General features: G+C 32.2%; 1 protein-coding gene across 2 annotated transcripts in view; it reads right to left on the bottom strand.

The window, feature by feature from the left end:
* LOC142324183 (sulfotransferase 1 family member D1-like) overlaps positions 1-26893 on the bottom strand; it is a 73894-nt gene extending 47001 nt beyond the window's left edge. For both annotated transcript variants that reach the window (XM_075364929.1, XM_075364930.1), the window contains exons 1-2: positions 26754-26893; positions 15581-15786 (exon numbers count right to left, since the gene is read on the bottom strand). In XM_075364929.1, the coding sequence (XP_075221044.1) occupies positions 15581-15782 (202 nt within the window). In that variant the 5' untranslated portion in view covers positions 15783-15786; positions 26754-26893. The remainder of the gene's footprint in view (positions 1-15580; positions 15787-26753) is intronic.
* Between the last annotated feature and the right edge of the window lie 681 nt (positions 26894-27574).

Genomic DNA, 27574 nt, shown 5'->3' with positions numbered 1-27574 from the left:
ACAGGTATTATTTTACGCAGTCATAGCGGCTAATATATTTTTAAAAATTGTGAATTTCTTTACCGTCTAAGTTACGGGAAGGTGGTTAGGGAATAAAGACGGAGATATTACAGAAGTGAAAATGAAGTTACTTTGGTCGTAGTGACTATACGACCAATATATAGAGTATTGTGATAGAGTATTGTGGTATAACATATACTACCCTTCGCATAACTCGGATAAATTTGCTCTAATACTTGTCAAAAATATTGTAAGAAAATTTTAGAACATGTTCTACTGGTTAAAATAATGAAAAAGGTTCATATAAACATAGATCTGGAAACGCTTTGTTTTCGAGTTACGGCTAGCGAAATATTTCGCTTTTCTAATAAAAAGAACCCCTGCTATAATTTTTGGGACGTAAATTACGGCGTAAAGTTGGTGGTTTCTTTTATAATTTAAGCTGGGAAATAGGATAAAACAGATCCGAGAACTGTAAACCCAGTATTTTTTAAGATATCCGACGTAAAACAAAATTCGGTGTCGTAAAACAAGTTTTTTTAGGATTGTAGTATAATAGCTTCGTTAAATGACCAATAAATGTGAAAGATTTAATAACAAAACTTATAGGGAATTTAATGCTGAGAAAATTAATGTAAATATACCCGCTAAAAAGGATATAAAAACGTTTAAAAGTCATGTTTTTTATTGAAGCAAAAGACAGAAAATCGTATTATTCTTTCTGTACCTAATAGACATCCTTATCCTTTTTAAAAACAAAAACGATAATTACTGTAAATTTTAAGAGAAATACAAAATTATAAAACATTATTTTATCTTTGTATATTCAATAAGTTACGCACGTAAAACAAAATAATTACGTAAAAAACTAAACTCTGTTAGTCCGTTTTGTTTCAATAAAAAACCGATATTTAAAAAGGCTTTTAGTTATATTTTATCGGCTGTATTTACATCCCTTTTTTCAGAATTAAATTTTGTACGAGTTTTGTTACTAAATTTTCCACAATTTTTTTATTTTGCTTGATGATATCACTACATAAGCCTGAAACTTGTGTGTAGGATATGAAAATGGAATTTTGTAGCGTATGAAAAATACCATGCCTGACCGGGATTTGAAGCTGCAACCTCCGGATTAATGCTCGAGACGCTACCACTCGCGCCACGGAGACCGGTTATTGTACTACAATACCGGATATTGTAGTAGAAACCTAAAAAAAACTTGTTTTTGACTCCGAATTTTGTGTTTTACGTCGGATATCTTAAAAAATACTACTGGAGTTACCGTTCTGGGTTCCGTTTTCCCAGTTCCTATTTCCCAGATCAAATAACGTAAGAACACCCAAACTTTACTCCTTAATTTGGATCCCAAAAATTACAGTAGGGCTTCTTTTTATTAAAAGAGCTGAAATCAGGGCGAAATTTTTTGCTAGTCATAACTCAAAACTGAAGCGTGTCGAGACCTATGTTTGTATGAAATTTTTTCATTATTTTCACCAATAGAACATGTCCTGAAAGTTTCTTCGTGGGATACTCTTAGATACACTATTAGATTATCGATATTTTATGCGTAAAATTAATAAGATAACACTTTCGCATAGTTTTTTCTTTTTATTGACGTTAAAATAGAGAAAAAAGTACTATTTTTGAGGAAAATTTTGGATGAGTAAAATGTAGAAAATTATAAAAAATATTAAAAAGGATTATAATAAAATTGTATTTTTATGATGTTTATCTAACCCTTACTTATGTACGGTTTAGCGAATTATAAAACGCTCATGACCTTTTTTTTGTAAAAAAAAATGGAATTCCTGAATCTGACGGGCGGTTTACAATAAATTTATGATAACGTGTTGGAATCGTCAGACACATATTGATTTGATTATAATAATTTGAAATCAATATTATATCGATTTCGATATAATCTATATATATATATATCGATTATATCCTCGTGATTTGAAACTATTTACACATGCCCAGGAGTGTTATGTACTTAGGATGTATGTATGTATATTTGTTCCACAGCAGCAGCTCAACGGATGAACCGTAAAGTTGTCTTTCCCATAGTTTGCGAGATAAATGACCTGGAATATTCCAGGAATATTGTATGACCTTCAAAAACGTGTAACTTGTATAATATTATAGCTGGCGGCGTTTAGCTGTGCACATTGCGTGCGAAAGAGATAGAAGGATAGGACGGGTGCAACAGTTAGACAGTCATTCCTTTACGAAAACATCTCGTGTACTTACATATTATGCAGTACATTGTCGGAGTTGTTAAGGATAGTTAATAACGCGGTAAGCCTGCCGTCAGCCTGTATGCACAGCAATACGCCGCCCGCTGAATCTCCGTATAACATTATCACCCTTATGACACTATCTCTTGATGGTAAGCCGTATAACCTTCAAAAAGGCTCAGGGTCATACGTGCGACCACATATTTCAATGTAAAATTTTCTGCTCTTTTCATTGGTGGTCACAGAAATAGATCATTGTATTTCAAAAAATCGTATTAACCTTGAAATAAGATCAAGGGTAGATCTAATGTAACCACGTGGTGTTCCTTTTCAATTTGATTAACTTTCGTTTAAGTTTTTTTTATTGTGTGTAGTTTACGATAAAATCGCCTGGGGCGATTAAAATGAAACACTATATATGTAGCAGTGGAGATATGCCGGTTGAAGCACAAACTTTAATTAATTGCGAATTGTGAGTGTCTGTCACTGTGTGAGCTGGGTTTGAACTAGATGATTATGAGTATCTAAATACCAGTTTCTAGGTTTTTTGAAATTCCAAGTTTTCAAGGGTTAAAAAGGATTTTTGAGTTTCAGTGTTGTTTTTTTTAATTTCTGTAGTTTTTTTTTTCAATATCTCGTTAACAAATGAAGAGATCAATTTGATTTTTGGTTAGTGTAATATTCATGTGAAACCGATTTCTAGATTTTTCAAATTCGACCTTGAAATGGGGATGAAGAAAGGTAAAACAGAATTTTGAACAGTAATTGTAAATTTTGCCATTCCGACTATAGTTAACGAGATATTCAGTAAATTTTCTGCTTGCATATACTCTTCAGATAAATATTTAAAAATCATTTTCAGGTTTTCTTGAATTCCGATTTTTTTTAAGAGGTGCGAAGATAGAGATATACGGCGCTGCGGGTAACCCAGCCTCTGCCACCGTTACTCTATGTGTGACTGGCTGCACCTGCCTTCGGTTACTTGACAAAAAAACATAAAATAAAAGAATTGATCGCTACGGGAAACGCAAGTAACCACACAGCGCGAGCGAAGCTGCGATGAGTAGCTACTATGTATATACATACATTTAAATAAATTAAAAAAATTATATTAAGTATAAAAATACTGTATACAAAATTGTCACCCGCACGCTCTTTAATTATTAAAGAGCAATGTTTGTCAGCATTGTTTTTTTTTTGTTTTTTTTTGGCAGTGGTGTTTTTTTAATATTTATCTCTATTACGAATTTAAATGGCGTGCATGGAACGGCAGTTCCCTCGTTGAAGTATAATCTACTTGCAATGTATTACGTAGCTGCAATTTTCTTATTAACTTTATTTTCGTTTTAACTATTAGAATATATTACGACTATAATTTATTGCAGTAATATATAGAACGGTATTACATTTATACCTACACTAGTATAACTAGTATACGTCTTATACACATAATTACAGTAGAGTATGTTATTACTGTCGTATGTTGCAGTAATAAAATATTTATTGAAGAGAAGAATACTTTTTTTTTTTCATGTCACAACTCTTTTTTTTCTTAGTATGATTTTTCTCAATTTCTATTTCAGATACTGTGTCCGACATAATCTAATAGTCCTGGCGCTATCTGTTTTGGTTTTGACTTTTTCTGTACGATCGCTAATTTTTTATTTATGCCTCCGGAATATCATTAGAAATGATTATTTCGTAGTGCGCTCGTTGAAAAAAGTGTGCTTAAATTTTTTTAAAGAAAATGATAAAAAAATCCCAAAATATACATTTTTTTAACTGTTTATTTTAGAGAAAAGATCAAGTTTTGTCATTAAATTTTACACACAATATCATCGGTTGCAAATCAAAAAATACGTTATATCTGATGCAAAAATAGCAATAACTGTCGGAAAAATGAAAAAAAAAAGAAGATTTTTTGGGAATTTTTTGGAATACTTATTTATATATAGGACCTTAAAATTTTGCCTCGAAGAAATTTTTGATATTATAAAGAGACACGCAAAATTTCAACGAGATCAGTCGGACAGTTTTTGCAGGATAATTTTTCAATTTTACACATTTAAAAAAAAGCTATTTTTTTCAAATTGTGTAGACCCTGAAATAAAGTCTCTGGATAGTTAGAAATTTAATTTAAGCACACTTTTTTCAACTAGCGCACTACGAAATAATCATTTCTAATGATATTCCGGAGGCATAAATAAAAAATTAACCATCATATAGAAAAAGTCAAACCCAAAATAGATACCGCCTGGGCTAACCACAAATTTTTCAGTTTTACTTTGGATACCATAGAAACTACCGGTGATGCAGTTTTGAAACCTATTTTATTCGACTTTTCAGATCAAAAACCATTGGAAACCCTTAATTTCGCCTCTCAATTAACGACCTAAAAATTACAGTACCACCTCATTTCACCGGGGGAGCTGAATACCGGACCGTATCTTTCGGTAGCCTTAACTCGCTAACGAAGCGTTTCCAGACGTTTTTTTCATTATTTTGATGAGAGGAATTCACCTGTAAAGTACACCGGTTTCCTTGTGGGATATTCTGTATATGCGTATAAATACATTTTTTGTTTAATACAGATTAATAAATTAACTTTTTTGTAGACGTTCAAATATTGATAGGTCAATATTTATTTGTTATTATTAAGTAATAATAATAATGACTTGACAAACTAGTTTATTCCCAAACAGGTTATTTATTTCATAGTATTGATTTTAGCGGTGAGATATCGCACACAGCTGCCACGCTGAGACACTAATCACCTATTTTTATTTTAAAAAGGTGATAAATATCAGATATATACTATATTATATATATATAATGAGTAGAGTATATATCTAGGTAATCATTCAAGTTAAACATTTCCCTCTCTAATTATTACGTAATGAACTCCGCGTGCCGCAGAAATTGCATTACCAATATTCTGTTACACTATTCTTTCATAATTGTACCGTAATACGACAATGTATAACAAAACAGTATACCAGTATTTCTTTTTTTTTTTTTTTTTTAATATGATTAAATTGTCATACAAGCTGGTTTTACACAGGATTTCGTCTACGCACGAAAATAAAAAAAAACTTTTAACAAAAAAGTTTTTACATACTCTTTTAATAGTTTATATCCTTCTACGGCTAAAAATATTAAAAAATTATTTACACGATGTTACCGTGATGAAATGTTCTTTATTTCCATGTAAAAAACTTGAAATTTGAATGCGATAATCTCACGAATTATGTTACCTACAGAAGTAATTTTTGTGTTTTTTGAAAGCTTATGTCACTCTTTATTTGCACATATTTTGTTCATAAGGTAGCAGCTATCCTAATTAGAAAATAAATTGAATAATGCATAAAGTTTTTTTCAGGATTACAAAAAAACTGTTGCAGTTACATCTGTGCTGCTTGTGGCAGAAGAAAGGAAAAATTATCAAATTTTTTTTATATTGGTTTGTTGCAAGTAGTGGAAAAGTAGAGAGCACTGTGATCAATGTTTTATAAAATGGTATCAATCCAGGAGAAACCGTAACGTATGTTGTGGTATCACGAGTCGAAATCACCGATTACTGTGCGGCGAAATTTTAGAAGGTAATACGGACGACCAGCACCTGATAGCAAGAGTATGTTGCGCGGTACGCAAAAGAGAGTGGAAGTGTAGTCGACCTTCCCCGAACAGGGGAATCCATTAGTGAAGAGAAGGTTGAGGTCGTGCAGCAAGCATTTCTACGTAGGCCTTCCAAATCAACCCATCGTGCATCTCGTAACCAGAGATTCCCTGGTCAACAGTACACAAAATTTTACTGTAGAAACTACGGTTGCACGCGTATAAAGTTCAGATATTGTAACATCTAAAGCCAGATGACGGCCCTCGTCGTGCTGCCTTTACGATCCAGATTTTGCAACGGATTGATAACGACAACGAGTACCTGCAGCGTATGTGTTTTGTAGACGCTATACATCAACTAAATGACTTGAAATGTAGGGCGGTTTTCCAGCAGGATGGCGCACCACCACATCGGGGATTACTAGTTCGAAATTTTCTGAATGAATCGTTTTACGGTAGATGGAACCGACGCAAAGGTCTCACTCCCTGGCCACCACGATCACCAGACATAACTCCCTTAGACATTTTCCTCTGGGGTTATTTCAAGGACAGAGTCTATGCAACACCCGTAACTGATCCGGACAGTTGAGACGGATAATAACTCAAGTTGTTAGTATTACCGAAGAAATCATGACCAACACGTGGCATGAAATTGTCGGTTGAACATTCCACGAGCAACAAAAAACGCACATGTTGAAGTTTATTGACGTTGTAAAAAAAAATTGATAATTTTTTCTTTCTTTTGCTACAAACCGTACAGCTGTAACTGTGCTAGTTTTTTCTGAATAAATTTTTGTAATCCCGGAAAGACTTTATTGACACCCTTACTTCATGTGTTTTTGTTCGTATGTAATGTTTACGTTCTGAAACTTACGTTTCTTTTAGGTCATTTTGACTTTTTGTTATGCTTTTGCGTGTTTTGAATCTCTTTGTTGAATTCCTGTGATAAAATTCCTGTGTCGAGTAAATCAATCTTAATTTTTTCTTATATTTAGGGATTTTTTGTCACGTTTGAGGTTATGTTCATGTGCGGTAAATTTTGTATTTCTGTGCTTATATTCTCTAAGTATTCAAGTTATTTATTTTGGAAGATTTTGTATACATTATTTGTGTCGTTGTTATTAGTACATTCAACTTGTAATAGCATTATTAGTTTTACATTACGTCGCCAAAATTTCTATCTCTAAAACAGAGGAAATCTAAGACCGAGTAAAAAGTATAAGTAATTACATTTTTTATTAGTCTGTTTCCCGAAAACTTATTTTCAAGTATTTTCAATCGCTAAAAACTTCATAACTTAAGTTTTATTTGAGCTAGAGACATATTTTTTTTTTTTAATTGCTCGAAACATTATCTAATGAGCAACTACAGGCATAACTTAATTCTTAACAAAAATTATTAAAGTCAAATTTACTTAAGAATTTATAGAAGTAGAAAATTTTTCAAATTTCCATTAAATAAAATCCATACTATGTTGCATAGAGTAGAACTTAATCTTAATAATGGTTTTTGAATGGTTTAAAAATATGCAATACGTAAAAAGTTATAACATTTATTGAAACTAATATTATCCACTCCCCTCCTGTTTGAGAGGGGGTACGAATAAATCATAATTTTTAAAATATTTTTTCTAATGTACAAGTAACATAACTGTTTTTGCAAAACCTTAACTTTATAATCTCAAAAGGAAAAATCTTTTTTGGAAAGTAGACTTAACTTCGTATATTTTTAATTTTTCTAATAATATACAGAAAGTGTTTCACGAAGAAACGGATAAATTTTTAAGACATTTTCTACTGGTGAAAATAATGAAAAAATTTCATATAAATATAGGTCTGAAAACGCTTTGTTTGCAAGATACGGCTAACCAGATAATTCGCCCGGATTTCAGCCCTTCTAATAAAAAGAAGCCCTAATGTAATTTTTGTAACCAAAAGTAAATAGTATATTTGGTGTTTTCTTATGTAATTTGAGCTGGGAAATAGGATAAAACCAATCCCAAAACTGTAACTCTAGTAGCTTTTAAGATAACCGACGTAAAACACAAAATTCGGTATAAAAAACATGAATTTTTTTTAGGTTTGTAATATAATAGTTTTGTTAAATGACTAATAAATTCGGAAAATCTAGTAATAAAACTTGTAGAGAATTTAATTCTGAGGAAATTAGTATAAATGGAGCCGAAAAAATTAAGTAAAACCTTACAAAAATCGGTTTTTTATTGAAGCAAAACAGACAAAAAATAGACACAAAATCGTATTATTCTTTCTGTACCTAATAAAAATTCATTTTCGGCTGTTTTCCTTTAATAAAAAACCGATTTTTAAAAGTTTTTAATTACTTTTTATCTGCTGTATTTACATTTATTTTCTCAGAATTAAATTTATACAAGTTTTGTTATTAAATCGTACGCATTTATTAGTCATTTAACAAAGTTATTATACTACAAACCGAAAAAAATACTTTTTTTTTGTATACCGAATTTTGTGTTTAAGTCGAATACCTCAAAAACTACTAGATTTACAATCCCAGGATCTTTTTCATCCAACTTCCCAGCTCAATTTACTAAGAAACCACCAAATTTACTCCGTAATTTGTGTCCCAAAAATTACAGCAGGGGTTTTATTTTTAGAAGAGCGAAATATTTCGCTAACCGTAACTCGTAAACAAAGCGTTTCCAGACGTATGTTTTATGAACCTTTTTCGTTATTTTTACCAGTAGATCATGTCCTGAAAGTTCCTCCGTTTCTTCGTGGGACAATTTGTATAAAAAACGTACCGGTTCATTTAAATATTAATTCTAAAAAAAATTCACGACCCGTTATAATCCTACAAATTAATAATGAGTTACAATCACAATTTTTTTATAAGAAAATTACTATATTTAATTATTTACTATGTCGTAATAACAATAATTGTAATAGTAATAATAATAATAATAAAATGATAATAATTAATCTGGAAATCTTTGTTTTGTTTCATTCTTGTATCGTTTGAAAGAATTAAGTAGTGAAATCGTGATTTTGCTGTGTCGTAATACGTCATACAAGAATGGTTTTATAATAAAAAATATGATCACGAGTAATTGTGACAAAAATTACTTTTCGTGAGCAGATATTTTTGCTTATTTTATAAGCGATACTCGATCTCCGATATTACTTCTTTAGATTTCTAACGTAACATACATACAATCGCAATCAAAATTAGCATTATTTAGGTTATAAAGGAAATGGATGAGTTTTATAAAGGATGAGTTTAATCGAATAAAAATACCGAATTTGTCATAATATACTGCGTTCGGAAAGTTTCTGGGCACTGGAATTATGTAAGTGTAATAATGAAACTTTCTTAATTATTACTTTATATTTTTATTTCATTATTTTATAGAAAAGGATATTACAAAAATCGGAATAGTTTATAAAAGGTGTTCAAAATGACCACCTTCAACATCAATTCAACACTGCACAGATTTTGTTTTCAAACACACTCGTCTGTGGCGATACACTGCTTGTTTCGCTGACCCCTAAAATAGTAATCTGGGGGGATCAGATCGGGCGATTTTGCAGGCCAGAAACCTTCGAAATGATTCCTTCACCAAAGACATTTCGTATAAACGTCATTGACCTACTAGCTGTGTGCGCTGTAGCGCCATCTTCTTGGAACCAACCGTGATTGATTTCCACTTCTGTTAACTGACCAGTGACATTTATTAAAACAGCACAAAAACGATCATATTAACTGTATTTTCAAAAAAAGTTTGGATTCACAATGCGCGTTCTACTCATACCGACCCAGACTCCAATTTTTACTTAATGTAATTCATAGGGATTACTTGTCGACAACACTCGTGTATTTTGTGAATTAATATACCTTCTGAGATGAAAATACGCTTTATCTGTAAAAAAAAACGTATTCTCCAGTATACCCATGGAAGTTTGGTTAATAAAACGTTTAAACCGTTGATAATAATCTTTTGGCATGATCTGTAGGTTTCAATTCTTGAACGCACATTACTTTGTAGGGGAAAAGTTTCAGTTCTTTTCTTACAGCTTTATGTTCGGTAGCAATTCCGGTATCTCGCTGCTGTGCTAACTTACACATTTAAATTGATGGACTTAGCATCTGGAATATAAAGCAGCTTCTGTTCGTTTAGTTTAGGTGGTCTTTCGCTTCGATCAGCTTCTTCAACAGAGCCTGTTGCCGGAAACTTTTCGGTAAGAGTTCGAATTGCAATGAGGTGAAAAATAAGAGTATTTAGAAACTTTTCAGAAAGCTTGAGCTTCACGAAATCAGTATACCTGTCACCTTCACGAATGACGTCTTCAACGAGAAAAATGCGTTCCTCTACCGAAATAACCGTTACGTTTCTCGCAACTATTGATTTCAATAAACGAGATAAAATCATTTATTAATTTACTATTATTATTTATTAATAATAATTCTTATTTTATTTAGTTGAGGAAATAAAAACAGGCAAAAAATTATCAGCTTGCATTACGGTGCGCAAGCGTACCGCCGGGTTGATTTTCTGCAGTAACTTGATTTTTTGTAAACGAATTTTTACGAATAATGTGTCGTTTTGTTCAAAATAAAATGCTTAATAAATTTTGTAGTAAAAAAATGTTAAATTAAAACAAAAATATATTTTAATTTAAAAATTTTAAATTTTGTATTTTTTGATCAGACAAAGATATTGAAGATGAAAAAATTAATATGGCCGCCATTTTGAAATTTTTGGATAGGTTTTTAATTTTTTTTTTTTTTTAATAAGATACCAGTCTTAGATTTTCCAAATTTAATTAAAGTAGGCTTACTCGTTCCTAAGAAATAGTTTTTTTTGTTGAAAATCACAAAATGGCGTCCAGAAGGAAAACAAAGCAAAATAGGACTTATGTCGATATGAGTCAGGGCACCATTTTGGTGTCCTGGTGCAGTTCCTGCAGTTCGGGGAATACGTCCCGGAACACTCCACATACATATAGAGTGGCGTACGAAATGATCCAATATTTGTTTTGGCAATAATTGTTTACGTTAATAACACTGCCCAACAATGAAAATGTTTCGGACTCAAAAATAGTACATTCTTATGTATTTCTATCTGCTGAATTCAAAAATCACCATAAAAATGACCGATTAGCTCTTGGTTTGGAGGTACAATGACAAGTAATTTTATACCCGATGTACATTTTTATTTTCGGGTAGTTTTGTTTTTAGAGTTGTCACACCTGTTAAATGACAAAACACAACGTTCTCCAGGTGTTTGTAGATTATAAACATTATTACTGTTGCTGTGACTGTGAGTTTCATATTGTTTGTGTTGTAATTAGTGCAGAATTTCTGGTTTTTCGAGTGCTTTTAAAGTGAAAAATTTGTTAAATCAAAATACCACGAAAATGTGTAAATTCAGGGAATATTTTTTGTTATATTTGTGGTGAATTAACATTTTCGTCACACAAACGTAATCTGACACCTCTTGTGAAGACTGCCTGTCAGCATTATTTTGGTATGAAGGTAGGGTACCAGGATAATTCATGGGGTCCACATATATGTTCCCACTCTTGTTCGGTTATACTACGAAAATGGCTGAAAAATAATAAACGATCTATGGCTTTTGCTGTGCCTATGGTTTGGCGGGAGCCTACAAACCGTTCACATAACTACTATTTCTGCTTGACTCCACCTGTAAAACAGTTCAATACCTTAATCTTCCATCTGCTATTCGACCTATTCCACATTCAGATAGTTATCAGTTTTTACTCCACCCCAAAATTATTAGCTTGAAGTCAGTGTGGAAGAAGAACCCAACAAGCTTTCCACGTCCCATGACTACGATTCTGACGAAAAAGATGATAAACCGCACAGTCCGAGTCAAGTGGATTTGAGTGATCTCATTCGAGACCTTGATTTGTTGAGGGAAAAGGCAGAACGTGTAGGATCAAGACTACAGCAATGGAATCTTCTCCAACGTGATGTCAGGGTCTCACAATACAGACATCGTCGGGTGCGGGCACACATAGATTCTTATAAAACATCTAGCCGCACCCGTGTGAGTCCGACACTCTCCCACTTGTGGGGGGTACGTAAATGGTTTTCTCCGCAACACCGATAACAAAAAAAAATATAAAAAAACAGACATCGTCTTAGGGATCTGCTTTCTTTTTTTGAGAAGAAAAACAATCTTTTTGTTTGCTGCGACGTTAATGGCTTGATGAAATGTTTGAATAACGATCCAGATGATTGGAGACTATTCATAGACCCCCTCCAAGCTTAGTTTGAAAGCTGTTACTTCACAACGGCAACCGTCTCACTTCTGTTCTTCTTGGTCATGCAGTTCACACGAAGGAGACTTATGCAAAAATGGTAGTCCTCCTAGACTCAGTCAAATATGCTGAACAGAAGTAGAAAATCTGTGGCGATCTACAAATCATCGCTGTATTCTTAGGAATGCAACTGGGGTACACTAAATGCTGCTGCTTTTTAGGAAATCACATTTTATTCAAGCAGACTGTCCTGTAAGAAATCTTAACTCTAGCGTGAAAAATATTGTTGCCGAGCCTCTTGTGGACCCAAAAGATGGTCTTCTTCCACTCCTTCATACAAAGCTGGGTTTGATGAAAACTTTTGTCAAAAGTATAAACCGAGAAGGACAGGCCTTTAAGTACTTAAGAGACAAATTTCTTATATTAAGTGATGCAAAAGTTAAGAAAGTTTTTTTGGGCCACAAATTTGACGACTTTTAAAGGATCCTCTCTTTTTTCTGATAAGCCTCCGGGACCACCGTTAAGGTATTACTTCAGAGGATGATATGTATGAATGTAAATAAAGTGTAGTCTTGCACAGTCCGGAGATGTGTAGTTAATTGAAACCCAACCACCAAAGAACACCGGTATCCACGATCTAGTATTCAAATCTGCATAAAAGTAACTTGTAAAGGTGTGCGTTTGACCGAATTTTCGAGGGGAAAGAAGAGGAAGCTTGAGAAGCCTTAAAGGGAATCATTCATGGATTTTTAGGCAACAAAAGAGATGCAAACTACAGTCAGTTGGTAACAGTACTTTGCAAAAATTCCATCAACTCGGATTAAGCATGTCCCTTAAAATCCATTTTTTCCACTCACACCTGGACGTTTTCTCTTCTAGTTGTGGAGTTGTCAGTGATGAACACGGAGAAACATTCCACCAGGATATTTCTGTAGTGGAACAAAGATATCAGGGCCATTGGAATGAAGCAATGCTTGCGGATTACTGTTGGTCTGTGTGTAGGGATGCTCCGGAACTCACTTACAAGAAGAAAGCTAAAAGACAACGATCTCATGAAGCCACCACATGATTCTCTTCAGACCCAACCAACTGCCAAGTATTCTTCCATCAACTAAGAACTCTTAGAATGTAACTGTCATTAAAAAAATTTCAAATGGACGTTCTATGTTGCTGGTATATGTAATTAAAATGTATCGTTTTCTCTTAATCCTTTAAAATAAAATACTTCCACGTATTGTGCATCACAGAAACTAGAGCTAATAAAAATTTTTCTTTGTCATATGCGTTTTTTTCAACCCAAGATTAGTAAGACTTGACTCTTGAATTGAAGGCAACATTAAAAAAAAATTCTTTGTTGGGCAGTGTAATTATTAATGTTTTATGTTGGCATAAGTGACAGTAATTCATGAATATTAGTTTCTTCTCTTTCCGAGTGCGCTGTTTGTGTATCGTCCCAAGATGTATGACAAAGGAAGACTTACAGTCGAACAGCGCGTCAAGACTTGTTTTTTAATGAAAAGAAAAGGGTGGAGCTTACACAAAGACGGTTTCGTGCACATTTTCAAATTCGGTACGTAGACTTTACGAAACATTTAATAGTGATGGTTCAGTATTTGAGAGGAAGCGCGTACGGCCTGCCATTGTTTGTACTCAACAGAATGTCGAAGCTGTCAGAGCAGCGTTTCTGAGGAGCAGGGCAAATCAACAAGAAAAGCAGTAGCACGACTTGGGATTTCTAGGCGATCTGTTTAGCGAATTTTAAAAAACAACAGTGTTGCTTAAATTAACGGTCGACAACAAACATCAAGGAATGCCATTCGCTGAACAGGCTGTGAACCAAGATGTATTGTTGAACAATGTTTGGTTTTCAGATGAGACACACTTTAACCTAGACGGGATTGTTCATAAACAAAATTTGCGTTTTTGGGCTTCCGAAAATCCACACGTGCTTCATGAAAAGTTGCATCACGCACCAATAATTACGGTACGGGACGCTACCTCAAGTCATAGGGAAATAGGACCATTCTTTGTTGAACAGACAGTGAACAATGAATGTTGTCTAAACAAGCTGCGTAATGGTTTTCTTCCTCAGCTTCTTACAAAAGGCTTTCGATTAGAAAATGAGGAGTTCATGAAGGATGGAGCCAGACCGCACACAGCTAACGTTGTTTAAGACTTTATGCGTAAAACTTTTAACGGAAATGTCATTTCAAACCGATTTCCTGATCGTTTTGCGTGCTGACAGAACTGGCCCCCGAACAGTCCGATTTGAATCTTTGGGGATTTTTAAAGAAACAGATTTTCCCTAACCATCCTCGTACAGTGATGGAACTGCGAGAGCTGATCATCGAGGCATGCAACGAGATAACCGATGATATGTGTTGTCGAATTAACATAGGAGTTCATGTTTAAGAAGTTGCTAGATGTGATAGTAGTCATATTGAACATGTGATAAGCATAACGTAATCTCCAGATATGTATTAAACACGTTGAATTTTTGTTTTCTGTATTGCGAATCGATCAAATATTTTTTAACAAAACCAAACGTTGGATTATTTCGTGTGCAACTCTGTATCATTATGTCTTGTTTGCTAAAGGGAGGAAGTATAAAAAAAACAAGAGAAACCTTGCAGCCTTGACTGCTACCGGGCTGGATGGGGAGAGGACAGCCACGGCAAAGGGGTAGTTGGGGACTCTTAGGAGTCGTCACTGCTGCTGATGTGTCCAGGACTCTTCGACCCACCCAAGGAGTCTTGCAAGTGTACAGCATGCTCTGAGTAATGCCGAATGGTGGGCATCAGGGCATGTTGTATATGGGAGAGGGGTTTTAATCGGTGAAAGCCCGGCACTTGTAGTCTGTATAAGCAGACTACGGGCGGGGCGGCTAGAAAAGCTGTCCCCTCCTACGGAAAAAAGAGTACATTGTGATTGCAGAGCGAATTTGTAGTTATTGTTATTTCAGATTATTTCAGAAATTCCATTCGTGAATGATGTAATCACTGAGGCCAGATCTGATGCTCGTTTTCGAGCAGTTCTTGACAAGGCAAATAACCAGGATGATATCCTATGTAATAGCCAACGATCTACAGTGGTCGTGGCACAAGAAGAAATTAAGGTTAAATAAATAGGAAAATATAGAAATAATAAGAAATAAAGGAAAATTAAATATTTAATTAAGCAGATCGTTAATTTATATTGAGCAGTTTATTACAAGCCATTACAAATGAGCAAAGTAGCGTCTTTCTATAAATAACCTAATTTTCGTTCAACTACAACTATGGAAAAATTAAATAGATGTATTTTTAAATCCTCCTTCCAGATTGAAAAAAAATCTGGAGTGGATTCCTAGATGTTGGATTTAGGATGTATCCAACAAGATCCATGAATATGAGACTCCATTGACGGATTCTAAAAAGTCGTTCAAATCGGTTAGTTATTAATAATAATAAAAATAAAATATGTGAATACCTGAACGGGGATATGTCATAATCCAAACATCGTCATTTCTTAACGGCATATTATAATAACCTTCTGCTTGATCCATATATCTCAGCGGTAAAATCCATTCTTCTGGTCCTACTCTACAAAATCCTTTCCTTTCTCCTTTAAAATAGTTCATTAATTCTTCATTAAGTTCTTTTTCAACTGGTTCAATTGTGTACGGATACATCTTCCTAGAAAAAAAATAAACACGTAAAAATAAATCATTAAATTTTCGATGGTAATTGAAGTATATAAAAAGATAAGATGTTATTTGATTGCTGGTAGGATAGCTTTACCCTATGGGAAAAGGATATATTTAAAAAAATGTTTTTAAAATGATTATTACTGGGTGAGGTATCCTAACCCCAGTAGAGGAAGACACACTCCTTGTGACGATTCCGGTTGCCACATCACCCCCTTCATTCCTAGCCCTGATTGGCTTTGACAAAGGTCGTCTATTAGACCCTCTAAATTTTATATCACAAAGCAATCATCTGTTTGGCTTCTGTCAAAATGCCACCGATGCAAATTCCTAGGCAGACATTTCCATCAGTGTATTTATACAACCTACTATCGGCTTCGTATGGCCTCTTCCAACCATGACCACTTATCATAACTTACAACCATCAAATTAACCGATTCGAAGAAGGCGCGATTCCTGCGCCTTCTAACTTTTCACGCAAAAGCTCTTCCTATAACTAACTTCAGTTAGACTATGTACTCAGATCAAACATCAAAAATACTATCATCATCCTAACAAAACAAAGTTTTGATCGCAACTAATATTTATCCTACCTTTCAATTTACTAAAAGTCCTCTTGATTTATTGAGAAATCAAGAAAAAAATTTATAAATTAATAAGCCTGATACCCATACATCATACGAACGGTCGACTGAGACTGTAGAAGGCTGCACTTCATTTACTTTCATACATATCATCCTCTGAAGTAATACCTTACGGTGTTTCTGGAAGCTAAACAAAGAAAGAAAGGCCTACAAACTTAATTTTTACTAGCACTATCAAATTTTCCATTACAAGTATGTTATATCCTGCCCGTGAGGACTATGAAACGTTGGTAGATTTCAGAGCGAGGTTGGACTGTATTTTCATAGGTGATGAATGAAGACAACGCCTTGTTGCTTGTTGAATAATAGTTTAATGAATTGTCGTCTTGACAGTTAATGAAATGTATAATTGAACTTGATACATATCTTTACATATATAATTAAATTAAATAACATATAACTTATACTAATAAACTAAACGTTCATTCGAACATGTCCATCGGGACTGAAAGTGCATACGATCGCTCTGGATCGGATTCTGACGTAGAATGCTAGTACCACTTAACTCTCCGATGAGCGCTAGCACCCACCAGATCGCAGCACCGGACGGCTCGACGTGAAACCGAACAAGTATGTTGAAGTAAAAAGGTTAAAAGGAGGAATTAAATTTATCACAACACCGAACTAAATTTGTAATATATTATTTTAGTAAGTATTTCCAGCTGATTTGTTTCATTTACGATAAATAAAAATTATCAGCTTATATTAACATTGGAAGTTAATTTTTACTTAGAAAATAATATCAAATGATATAGCCGTTTGTGAAATTTTCATTCGAAATCACGTATCATATGTCCATCTTCCTATTTCAAAAAATTAATTTTGATCCATTATGGCGGACAAAAATTAAAAACCCACCGTAAAACAGATTTTTTTTTTATCTACGTAGAACCCCATTTTTTCTGCCTCCAAATACCTCTCAGATTTTCAGTATAAAACTGTTTCCATACTTAAATATTACTCTGTATATTGCAGTCATGTGAAAATCTACGGTAATTTACTGTGTAAGCCTAGATATGTACTACCAATGCTACTTAATCTTATTCTGTAATTACGTATATTCCTATAGTAAATAATGGTACGTTAATTCATCACGTAACACTCCTTTGTTTTTTATGGCAACGAGCCAATGCATTTACTGTCGTAAAGTAAATGAATAATGCAGAATACTAATGGTAAAGGACGTTCAATTTTTCATTACTTTTGGAAAACTCTTATTAGAATACTATTCACAGATAATATCAACGTATTGCAGGATAATTACTTCATTAAATTTTTTAATTCTACAAACAAAAACTGGCAACAACGTCGCTTAACTTTCCCAAAATATTTTGTACAGCTTAAAATTTAATTCAACTTTTATTACGTCATCAATTTTCATATTTCTTTATATTCTTACATCGTAAACAGAATATTAAAAATTAAGATTCTGAAATTAATGGTTTAATCAGGTTTAAAATTAATATAAATTTAATCCTGCACTAAGATACTTTGTCATCTCTCTTTTTTTGTACAGCCTCTGGAACCACCGGCAGGTATTATTACTTCAGTGAATGAATGAGGATGATATGCATGAGTGTAAATGAAGTGTAGTCTTGTACAGTCTCAGTTCAACCATTCCTGAGATGTGTGGTTAATTGAAACCCAACGACCAAAGAACACCGGTATCCACGATCTAGTATTCAAATTTATGTAAAAGTAAATGCCTTTACCAGGTAGGTTACTACGCAGTGATTACATTAGAGATATTCTTACATCTTATTTAATTGTTTATTTATCAACATTTGAAAATTTCATTTTTAGAAAAAATGGTTTTTGGTACCTTGGCTAACGCTGAAAACCTATAATTTTTAATTCTGTTTTTTGTCAAATATAAAAATATTTTAATTATTATTTGTAAATACTTTAAGGTAGAAGAGATGAATTTTCAAAAAATGTAATTTTTCAATGAGTGTTAGGAAGTATACTGCGTAAGCACATGAAACTGACGCTATAAACCAATTGTTAAAAAACATTAATAAAAATACGTCATTTATCAATATTTAACCTTAGATTGATGGAGTTCGCAATTTTTTTGTTATTTGTGGAAAAACGTTGTTTTTTGAAAAAAATATTTAGTTTTTCGTCAATATTTTTTAAAATTTTTAATCTTACGAAAAAATAAATGCCACAAGTAGAAAACAAAGACAATTTTTCATGAAAAAACCTCATAAGCACTTGCCCTACGAGCAAAATTAATAAATTTTAAATAAATGATTAATTATTTAGTCTTGCTGCATACGAAAAGGTACCTAGTTTCCAAGCTACTCTACGACAGCGCGACATTGGTGCTTATTAAAATTTCGCTAGCATCCTAGTTTTACGCGTAGAAAAAAGTACCCGAAAGATTTTTTATGTGAAATTTCCTCAGCTATATATTGGTTCTTTGTATTTTAACATGCGATTAAAAACAAAGCCGCTATTGGTGAAAAAATAAAAATTTTTTCCTTAATCTGTTAATAAAAAAATGAAATAGTTAATCTCTCACGTCCGTTAGGGCACATCTTTAATCTACATAATTTTTCGTATACGTTCCAATAATTTATTTGCTGTCGTGAATTTTTTCCAGGTTAAGACCTTTTTGAGTCTATATTGACTTGGCTAATGCTGTGCAGTATTCAAAGTATAATTTAGAAAAAAAATCAGAATTCTTAGTAAAAGATTTTGGGTCCCAGTTTATTCTTTTGACCGAATGACTTTTTTTCATCAAAATTATTCTGTATTAGAGTATTTGCTAAAAAAAGTCAAAAATTGTACTGAAAAAAAATATTGAGTTCCACTTGTCCCCCCCTTTCGCTAGACAGCTACCTTATGCAACATTTTTAATAACGGCAACAATTTGAAAAAACAGATACTATTTGTTCGAGTCTTAGTTTTTTGAAAACTATATTTAAAACACGATTGCAAAAGTAGATGAAATATTTTTTCCTTTACTCCTTACATTATAAATTTTGTAACGTCTAAATGTTCAACTTATTTTATGTACGTCTGTTCGGTGTTGTCCTCTAAAACACCTTAAAACATCTCTAGAACTACCGGACAGATTCTGACCAAACTTATTCAGATTATATCTCTATATGGGGCGTTGATGCCATTAGATCTTTAATTTAAAAGGTGAAGAGGTGAGACTGTAGAGCAATATCATCCTCAGTATCTCGAGATTTCGCCTCATATTTTTCTTAGGCACATTTGTTAACAATTAAAAAATAACAATATTTGCAAAAACCTTTTTTGCAAAAATAGTACCCCCACCCTAAAAAATACTCTAAACTTTGAACCTTTGGTGTGATCGGTTGTTTTTCATTCTGGTTTCTTCTATTGTCGTCTAATTACATATATAAATTAATCTTTACTAAATTGGGTGCCCCAAATTCCACCAAGCGCCCGGACCCAACCAGAAGTCATGATGAATTTTTTAACATTTTCCTTGTTTCCCTTTTTTATTGTAATCAAGACTGTTTAAAAGAAGATTTTTTATAAAATTGAACTTTCACGCCCAACTTTGGGGTTTGCGCAGAATGTAACAAAGGTGATCGTTTTAGGTATAAATTTATACATTTTCAAGGGTGCTGAAAACTATTTTATTATTTAAAGTTGTTGAAATAAAACCTTTTTTTTTTTAGTAATACCAGATTTGAAATTTGCGGTTTTAACCTCAAGCCAATACCATTATCTTGTAATTATAACGTGGGAGCTTTTCAATAGTTCATTAATATATTATTACATTTAATTTTTAAACAGCCGCGTAACGATAAAGTCCTGCAAGTGTGTTTTGTTGTGAGGGAGAGTAGGGAAAGAAATAAAAAAAAAAAAAAAAAAGTGTGTTTTCAGCTTTTTAAAATTAAAAAGCTGACAACAGCTTTACGATTTTTCCTGCGATTTAACTTTTAAAAAACATAAATAAAATTTTAGGATGACACGTTTAGGCGAAGGACAAACAACTATTCAGTGAATAAAGATGTAGAAGACCTTAAACTTTCAAATTTGGTTTTACTATTACTCACCAGCCGTCTGTTTTTTTAATTTTATTAACATGTGTGGTTACTTAAACTGTTTATTTATTTATATAATATTTTGTCATAAATTAAAAATGAAAATATGAGATGCCGTTCTGTTTATAAGTTTATTTAAGTGGAAATTCTGATAAACCGTGACAACAGCTTTTATATTTATACGTATGTATTTGCATGAACGTAGATTTATTTTTTTAAATACTTTAAATTTTTCCTTTTATTTTTGTGATAATGATTTAAAATAATGATCTCCATGTATCAGCCTATTTTCCAGGGGTCTCGGGTTCGAATCCCGGTTCAGATATGGAATTTTTTCTTGCGGTACAGAATTCCATTTACCATGTACAAGCTTTTCACAGCTTCTGTAAAGAATTAATTGATCAAGTCAAAAATAAATAAAAAATTATTTTCAAACAGATATCACGCTATCTAGAAACAAAACTTTAAAAAGGTTTGAAAAATTAGAGGATTATATTATCTTCAACCCTGCTTATAAAATATGAAAAAATGTCCCGTTATTATATAGACTTATTTATAGTGTCCCACAACGTAGAAATTTTCAGGACATGCTCTACTGGTGAAAATAATGGAAAAAATTCGTATAAACATAGGTCTGGAAACGCTTTTTTTTCGAATTACGGCTAGAGAAAGATTTCACCCGGATTTCAGCTTTTCTAATAAAAAGAAGCCCTACTGTAATTTTTGAGACACAAATTAACGAGTAAAGATGGTGATTTATAATGTAATTTGAGCTAGGAAAGGATAAAAGAAGTCCAAGAACTGTAACTCCTGTAGTTTTTCAGATATCCGACGTAAAACAAAATTCGGTGTCAAAAAACAAGTTTTTTAGGTTTGTAGCACATCTTTGATAAATGACTAATAAATAAAAAATATTATTATTCTAATACTATCTACTTTTCTTAAATAAAAAACCGATTCTTAAAAGTTCTAATTGGTTGTATTTACATTAATTTTCTCACAATTAAATTCTCTACAAGTTTTGTTACTAAATCTTCTGGATTTATTAGTCATTTAACAAATGTAATGTACTATATACCTAAAACAAAAACTTGTTTTTCAACACCGAATTTTGTGTTTTACATCGGATATATTAAACACTACTGGAATTACAGTCTGGGACTTCTTTTATCTTCCAGCTCAAATGACATACGTAATCGCCAACTTTACTTCTTAATTTGTGTCCCAAAAATACGGCTTCTTTTTATTAGAAGATCTGAAATCCGGGCAAACTTTTTCGCTAACTGTAACGCCAAAACAAAGCGTTTCCAGAACTATGTTTATATGAACATTTTTCATTATTTTCACCAGTAGAATCTGTACTGAAAATGTCTGTGTATCTTCATAGGACACCTTATAGAAAGGTATTACAAAATTTCAAGCCAAAACTTTGAAACGATAATGATGGTTTTAAATTATATATTTACCCCTTCTAATGATATTGCGAAAAACGGTTGCATACCCGACACAATTATTTTCAGACACCTGTCCGAGCATATAGAATTGCGATTCTATTTTTTTCTATATATTTAGATTCGGTGATCCTAGAAATGTTGATAAGAGACAAAATAATCGGTTACCCTAAATTTCCACCCGTTAAAAAGTTAATTGAACTCCTATTTTTAAGATTTAAAGAATAGGAGCTAAATTTTTCCTTCGCCTTTATTAAGAGGGATAAGGGTTGTATATTGTTCCTATCCTAATAACGCCCTTATTTAGAGAAAAAAAATGTTACTAGTCGGTAAGGGAGTCAAATCAATGTTTTTTGAAGATACATGATAATTTTTATTTTTATATAGTTTCATTATTTTTTTCCTGTAATCATTTTCGGTTTTATATATGTATATACACCGGGTGATTCATTTAAACTGAAACACATCTATGTCTCAAAAACTACACATTCTAAGAAAAAATGTTTCCTATTAAACTTTTTCCATTTCAGCGGGGAAATAAGTTCACAACTTGTATTTTTCCTTGTTAGATGAAATGATGGTCATTTCAAGGTCAACTTATTTTTTTAAAATAGGAACATATCTTTTTTATTGCAGGATCTAATTCTTTTGAAAAAAAAAATTAAAATATCAGTTCAGACTTTTTTTTCTAAAATTGATAGGTTTTTAGTTATTCGTCTTCAAAAGTGCTGTAGGCTTACAAATTGGTGCTTTTAATTTTATTAGGTCTCGCCTAGCTGTCCAATTACGTCCAGCTGGTGTTAATTTTAAATTAAAGAAAATTAAATTTTAAACAAAAAACAATCAACTAAAAGGGTTTACCTAAATAAAATCGATTTACGTTTTAATGAATTTTTTAATCAATTATTACATACCATACCGGTGTACAGCCTGCTTTGGTCAGTTAAGTTATGTCGACTCTGAATTTGGTTTAATGAATTACTGATAATTAATTTTTTTTTAATGCTCTTTATTTAAAAAATTACAAAAAATTACTCTACATAAATTACAGCAACAAATGTCAGAAGTGGTGTCGTTTCTATGTACTTTTCGATACGTTTTAAGAACGATCCATGAATATTTAACAGAGTTTCTCTCTTGAAATATTGTTTGTTATACGGTCTTTCATGTTTTCGGGAGTAGTTGGTACTTCTAGGTAAACCTTTTCTTTAAGGTAACTTCCTAAAAAAGAGTCTACTGGAGTAATGTCTGGGGAACGAGCAGGCCAATGAACTCGACCAATCCAACGATCATTGTATCCGCGGTCCAAAATTACTCTGGTGATAATTGAATATGTGCAAGAGAGCAATCATGATGAAACCATATCGTTCTTCTCTTCTCCAAGGTTAGTTCATCAAGCAGTAAAGACAACTGATTTTCTAGAAAATCTATGTATATCTCTCCGTTCAAATTTCCATCGAAAAAATGCGGTCCGATTAATGTACAGCCTATGATTCTGCACCAAGCATTGACAGTCGGTGGACGTTGATGTTCTATTTTCCTTAGCCACCGTGGATTTTTCACTGCCCATTAATGCATATTATGTCTGTTTACTGCTTCATGATAAGTAAAACTTAATTCCTTGGAAAATAGAACACGAATAAAATATTTGATCTACCTGTACCTCTTCCAGCGCCTTTCGACAAAATACAAAATATGCTACGGATGGAATTTCAGGCGATTTAATATTCTCAGAACACTGGTGTTTGATATCCCAGAGTCACGTGAAATTCTTGAAATCACACGAGGATCTACAATGACCGCCGCAGCCACTGTTATTTCATTGCTTTCAGCAGAAAGCAATGAAATACTGTGACAGCAGTCACAGTATTTTGACGGGTTTATTTTTGGTCCCCGCACTTCCAGCATTCTGCAATTCTGTGCACAGAAGAACTACTTGGAATATTTATACTGGGGGATCGTAGAGCATACAACATGTCTGATCAACATTTCGGTGATATACCCCGTAAAGCAAAATTACCTCAGTTTTTTCTCTAACTGGAAATCGTTCCACAATTTCCAATAAATAAAAACGAGATATTTTAATTTTTATTAATAGTTGGCGAATAACAAAGAAATAGAAAGATTATTTGAAGATACTGAAAATATATACGTTTACTTAGACAAATGTCATTCGCAACTTGAACTTCACTTTTAGGCTATTTTAAAAAGTTTGCTGGTGTTAACACGCTTAACTTATTTTTCTTCTTCATTATTATTGTTAAGCATTGATTGTCTTTTACTTAAAATTTTATTTTATTTAATGTAAAATTTAATACCAGCTGCATGTAACTCGACAGCTGGGCGAGACCTAATGAAACTGAAAGTGCCAATTTTTAGGCCTACAGCATTTTTGAAGATGAATAACTAAAACTATCAATTTTAGAAAAAAAAGTCTGAAATTAAATTCTAATTTTTTGCACAATTCGATCCTGCAATAAAAAATATTTGTAATTTTAAATAGGATCTAAATAGGCTCTATTTTTCAGTCAACTTTAATGCAGATAAAATTAAACAGAAATTCTAGAATAATTAAATAAAATTAAAGTAGAAAATCCAAAAATGATATGATTCTAAATTATAATTTTCAATTAATATTAAATAATCAGTCGTTTCACCAAATCTATTACATGTACACATATGCATTGCGCAATAAATTACATTTACACAACTTGAAAAGTACGTAAAACTTTATTTCACTAATAACTTATGATTTTTTTTATTATTTTTTTAAATTTTTTTATTGTTATTGAATTATTAGTTATTGTAAAAACGTTTTAAAATCACGAGTTAATAATTATTAATAATCAGTATATTTAAATTTAAAAAAGAAAAGTTTAAAAAAGAGATGAAGTCTAATTCGAACCGATGCGCCTTCCCTTGCAAGATCCAAATATTTCATTAATTCAAATTTTATTTGACTACAACTTTGGAACCGATGAAAATAAGTAACAATTATGATGCATCACTGAAAAGCTCTCGATGAGGAGTTATTACCTCGGTTAAGAAAAAGTCCAAAATCCAGATTTTATTGATTTTGGCTTTATTGGACACTTTTGGTTCAGTCGAATGCAATCAAAATGGGAGGTGCACAACTAGATGTTACAACAGTCCTAAATCCAACATCCTACGACTAATCGTTTTTAGTTATGCGAGGTACATACAGGCGTCACGCCGAAACTAGTCAAAATGGATATTTCCGTTGAAATCTGAAAACCGAAATTTTTCACGATCACAATACGAGTACTTTCTTTCCTTCGTATAAATAAGTAAAAAAAGAAACTGATTTTTTTTAAATATTTTTGGAAGACTTCATGAAAGTTGAACGATGGGACTATCGTTTTGTGCTCTTGAAAAATGAAAAAAACGTTTTTCAAGGTGAAACATTCGAGTAAAATTAATTTTTAAGAATATAATATAAAAGTGGTGATAATATATTTAAAAAAAGGACTTTTTGAAATTGCTAAAAAATACAAAGATACAGACAATTCTAAATAAACAAATTTGTAATTTCCTTGGAAGAGAGTGAATATTTTTGGCTAATTTTCTTTCTTAAATAAATACTAACAAGTAAGGGCTGTTAAAAAGTACATTCAATTTTCCATTCTCAATGCAGCTGGCAACTTTGAGAGATAGATTTAAATTTAAAATAAACTTTTACCAATTTTTTTAAGATTAAAAAATATTTTTCATGGCCACAGACCATCGGAATGTCATTAGCAAAGAATTTTTATTGTTTGAAGACCCCTATTGACGTAGAAAATATAGACTCAAAACGCTCCCATTAAATCCTTTTCTGAAGCGTGATATCCGTCACCGATCTTCGTAGTGGAGTGGTAGCATCTCAGTTTTTTATCCGGAGTTCCCGGGTTCGAATCCCGGTCAGGTATGGCATTTTGCATACGCTAAAAAATTAAATTTCCATATTCCACACTTGGATTGTTGATATCAAAAAAAAAGAAGAAATGCAAAGGAAATTTTTAGGAAGGGGATGAATATTAAATAAAGACTTTTGATAATTTGTGACCTCGATAAAAAAAAGTTAAAATTTTGTAAGAAAAATGTTTTACTGAAGTATAAATAAATAAAGATGTAAAAATGTTTTCAACTAAAACCCGTTTTTGAAATTAAAAAAAAAAATTATTTCATTCTTTACCCGGAAGGTAGTATACCTGTCTATCAAGTTTTAAGAATTCGGTCTACGCGGTCCAGAATTATAAGACCATATACAGGCCTACGCTAACATATTCCATATACGCTAACATACAAACGTCCATGTAACAAATATAGAGGAAACATTGCAACAGAAACACTTTTTCGCACATCATGTACAATTTATTTAAATTCTTTTTTTTATATTTCCTTAAGTCTCAAAAATAAAATAAAAAATCACTTTTTTAGATTTCTTTTACTTTCCTGTTATTTCTATAGCAACATTTATCGTTATAGCCGAGTAAGTAAAATAATTACAGCTATATTGGCAAGTCAATGAAGCAATATTGTGGAAAACGAATTATTTGTTCCATAACTATAAAACGAATCGGTGTGGACTCAAGCCCGTGCGTGTACACACATACGCACAAACAATTTTTATGTAGCATTTTTTTTTTGCAAATTCGATGTTTCATGGCTCCCTAATTTCAGAAATATAATTATCTGAATGGTTTGAAGTTTGAAACGATTACTATCTCCCCCTTGTAATATTAAATCGGGAAATTTAAATATCGATAAATAATAATTATTTTAATATTAATTAAATACGGTTTAATATTGGCTATAGCTTAATCTTACCTTGTAATTTATGAAATTCCGAAGTAAATAAAAATATAACAGTGCTGCTGCGTATTCAGATGATTTTTTTTTGTTCTGCAAACTTCACTTGATATCGTGTGTAGACAGACGGTTCTGATTTCATGTTGCGAGAGTTCGTTATGTTGTAAAAGTAGGTTTGATATATCCCCACCACCCCTTAGACATAATCCTTATATTTTACTCTTACTGCTCTAAGATTTATCACTTTCTCTTTCTTTTTACCTATTACTTTTTTACCTTTCTTTCTCAGCTTGTTTTGTCCTTTAAATATTTCTTTCTTTGTTTATATTCTGTACCCGATTTATTTATTTTTTCTTTTAATTTCTTCTTTTACTTTCTCTTATTTCTTTTAAAACCACTTACTTCAATATTTGATTACATAAAATTATTTATTATTTATTTAGATATACGAAGAACCGAAGAAACTTTCAGGACAAGTTCTACCGGTGAAGATAATTAAAAAAGTTATATAAATATACATCTGAAAACGCTTTGTTTTCAAGTTACGGCTAGCGAAATATTTCGCCCGTATTTCAACTCTTCTTATAAAAAGACCCTACTGTAATTTCCAGGACCCAGATGAAGAGGTAAAGTTGGTTGTTTCTTATGTAATTTGAACTGGGAAATAGGATAAATAGTCCCAGAACTGTAACTCTAATAGTTTTTAAGATATCCGACGTAAAACACAAAATTCGGTGTCGAAAAGAAGTTTTTTTAGGTAATTTTTTTTTTGTCTTAAGTTTTTTAAAAGACTAATAAATGCAAAAGATTTAGTAATAAAACTTGTAGAGAAGTTAATT

The sequence above is a fragment of the Lycorma delicatula genome, chromosome 4 (genome assembly GCF_047948215.1).
Source record: "Lycorma delicatula isolate Av1 chromosome 4, ASM4794821v1, whole genome shotgun sequence".
Lineage (NCBI taxonomy): Eukaryota > Metazoa > Arthropoda > Insecta > Hemiptera > Fulgoridae > Lycorma > Lycorma delicatula.
The sequence above is the reverse complement of the archived record's forward strand: the minus strand, read 5'-3'. Positions and strand labels throughout refer to the sequence as shown.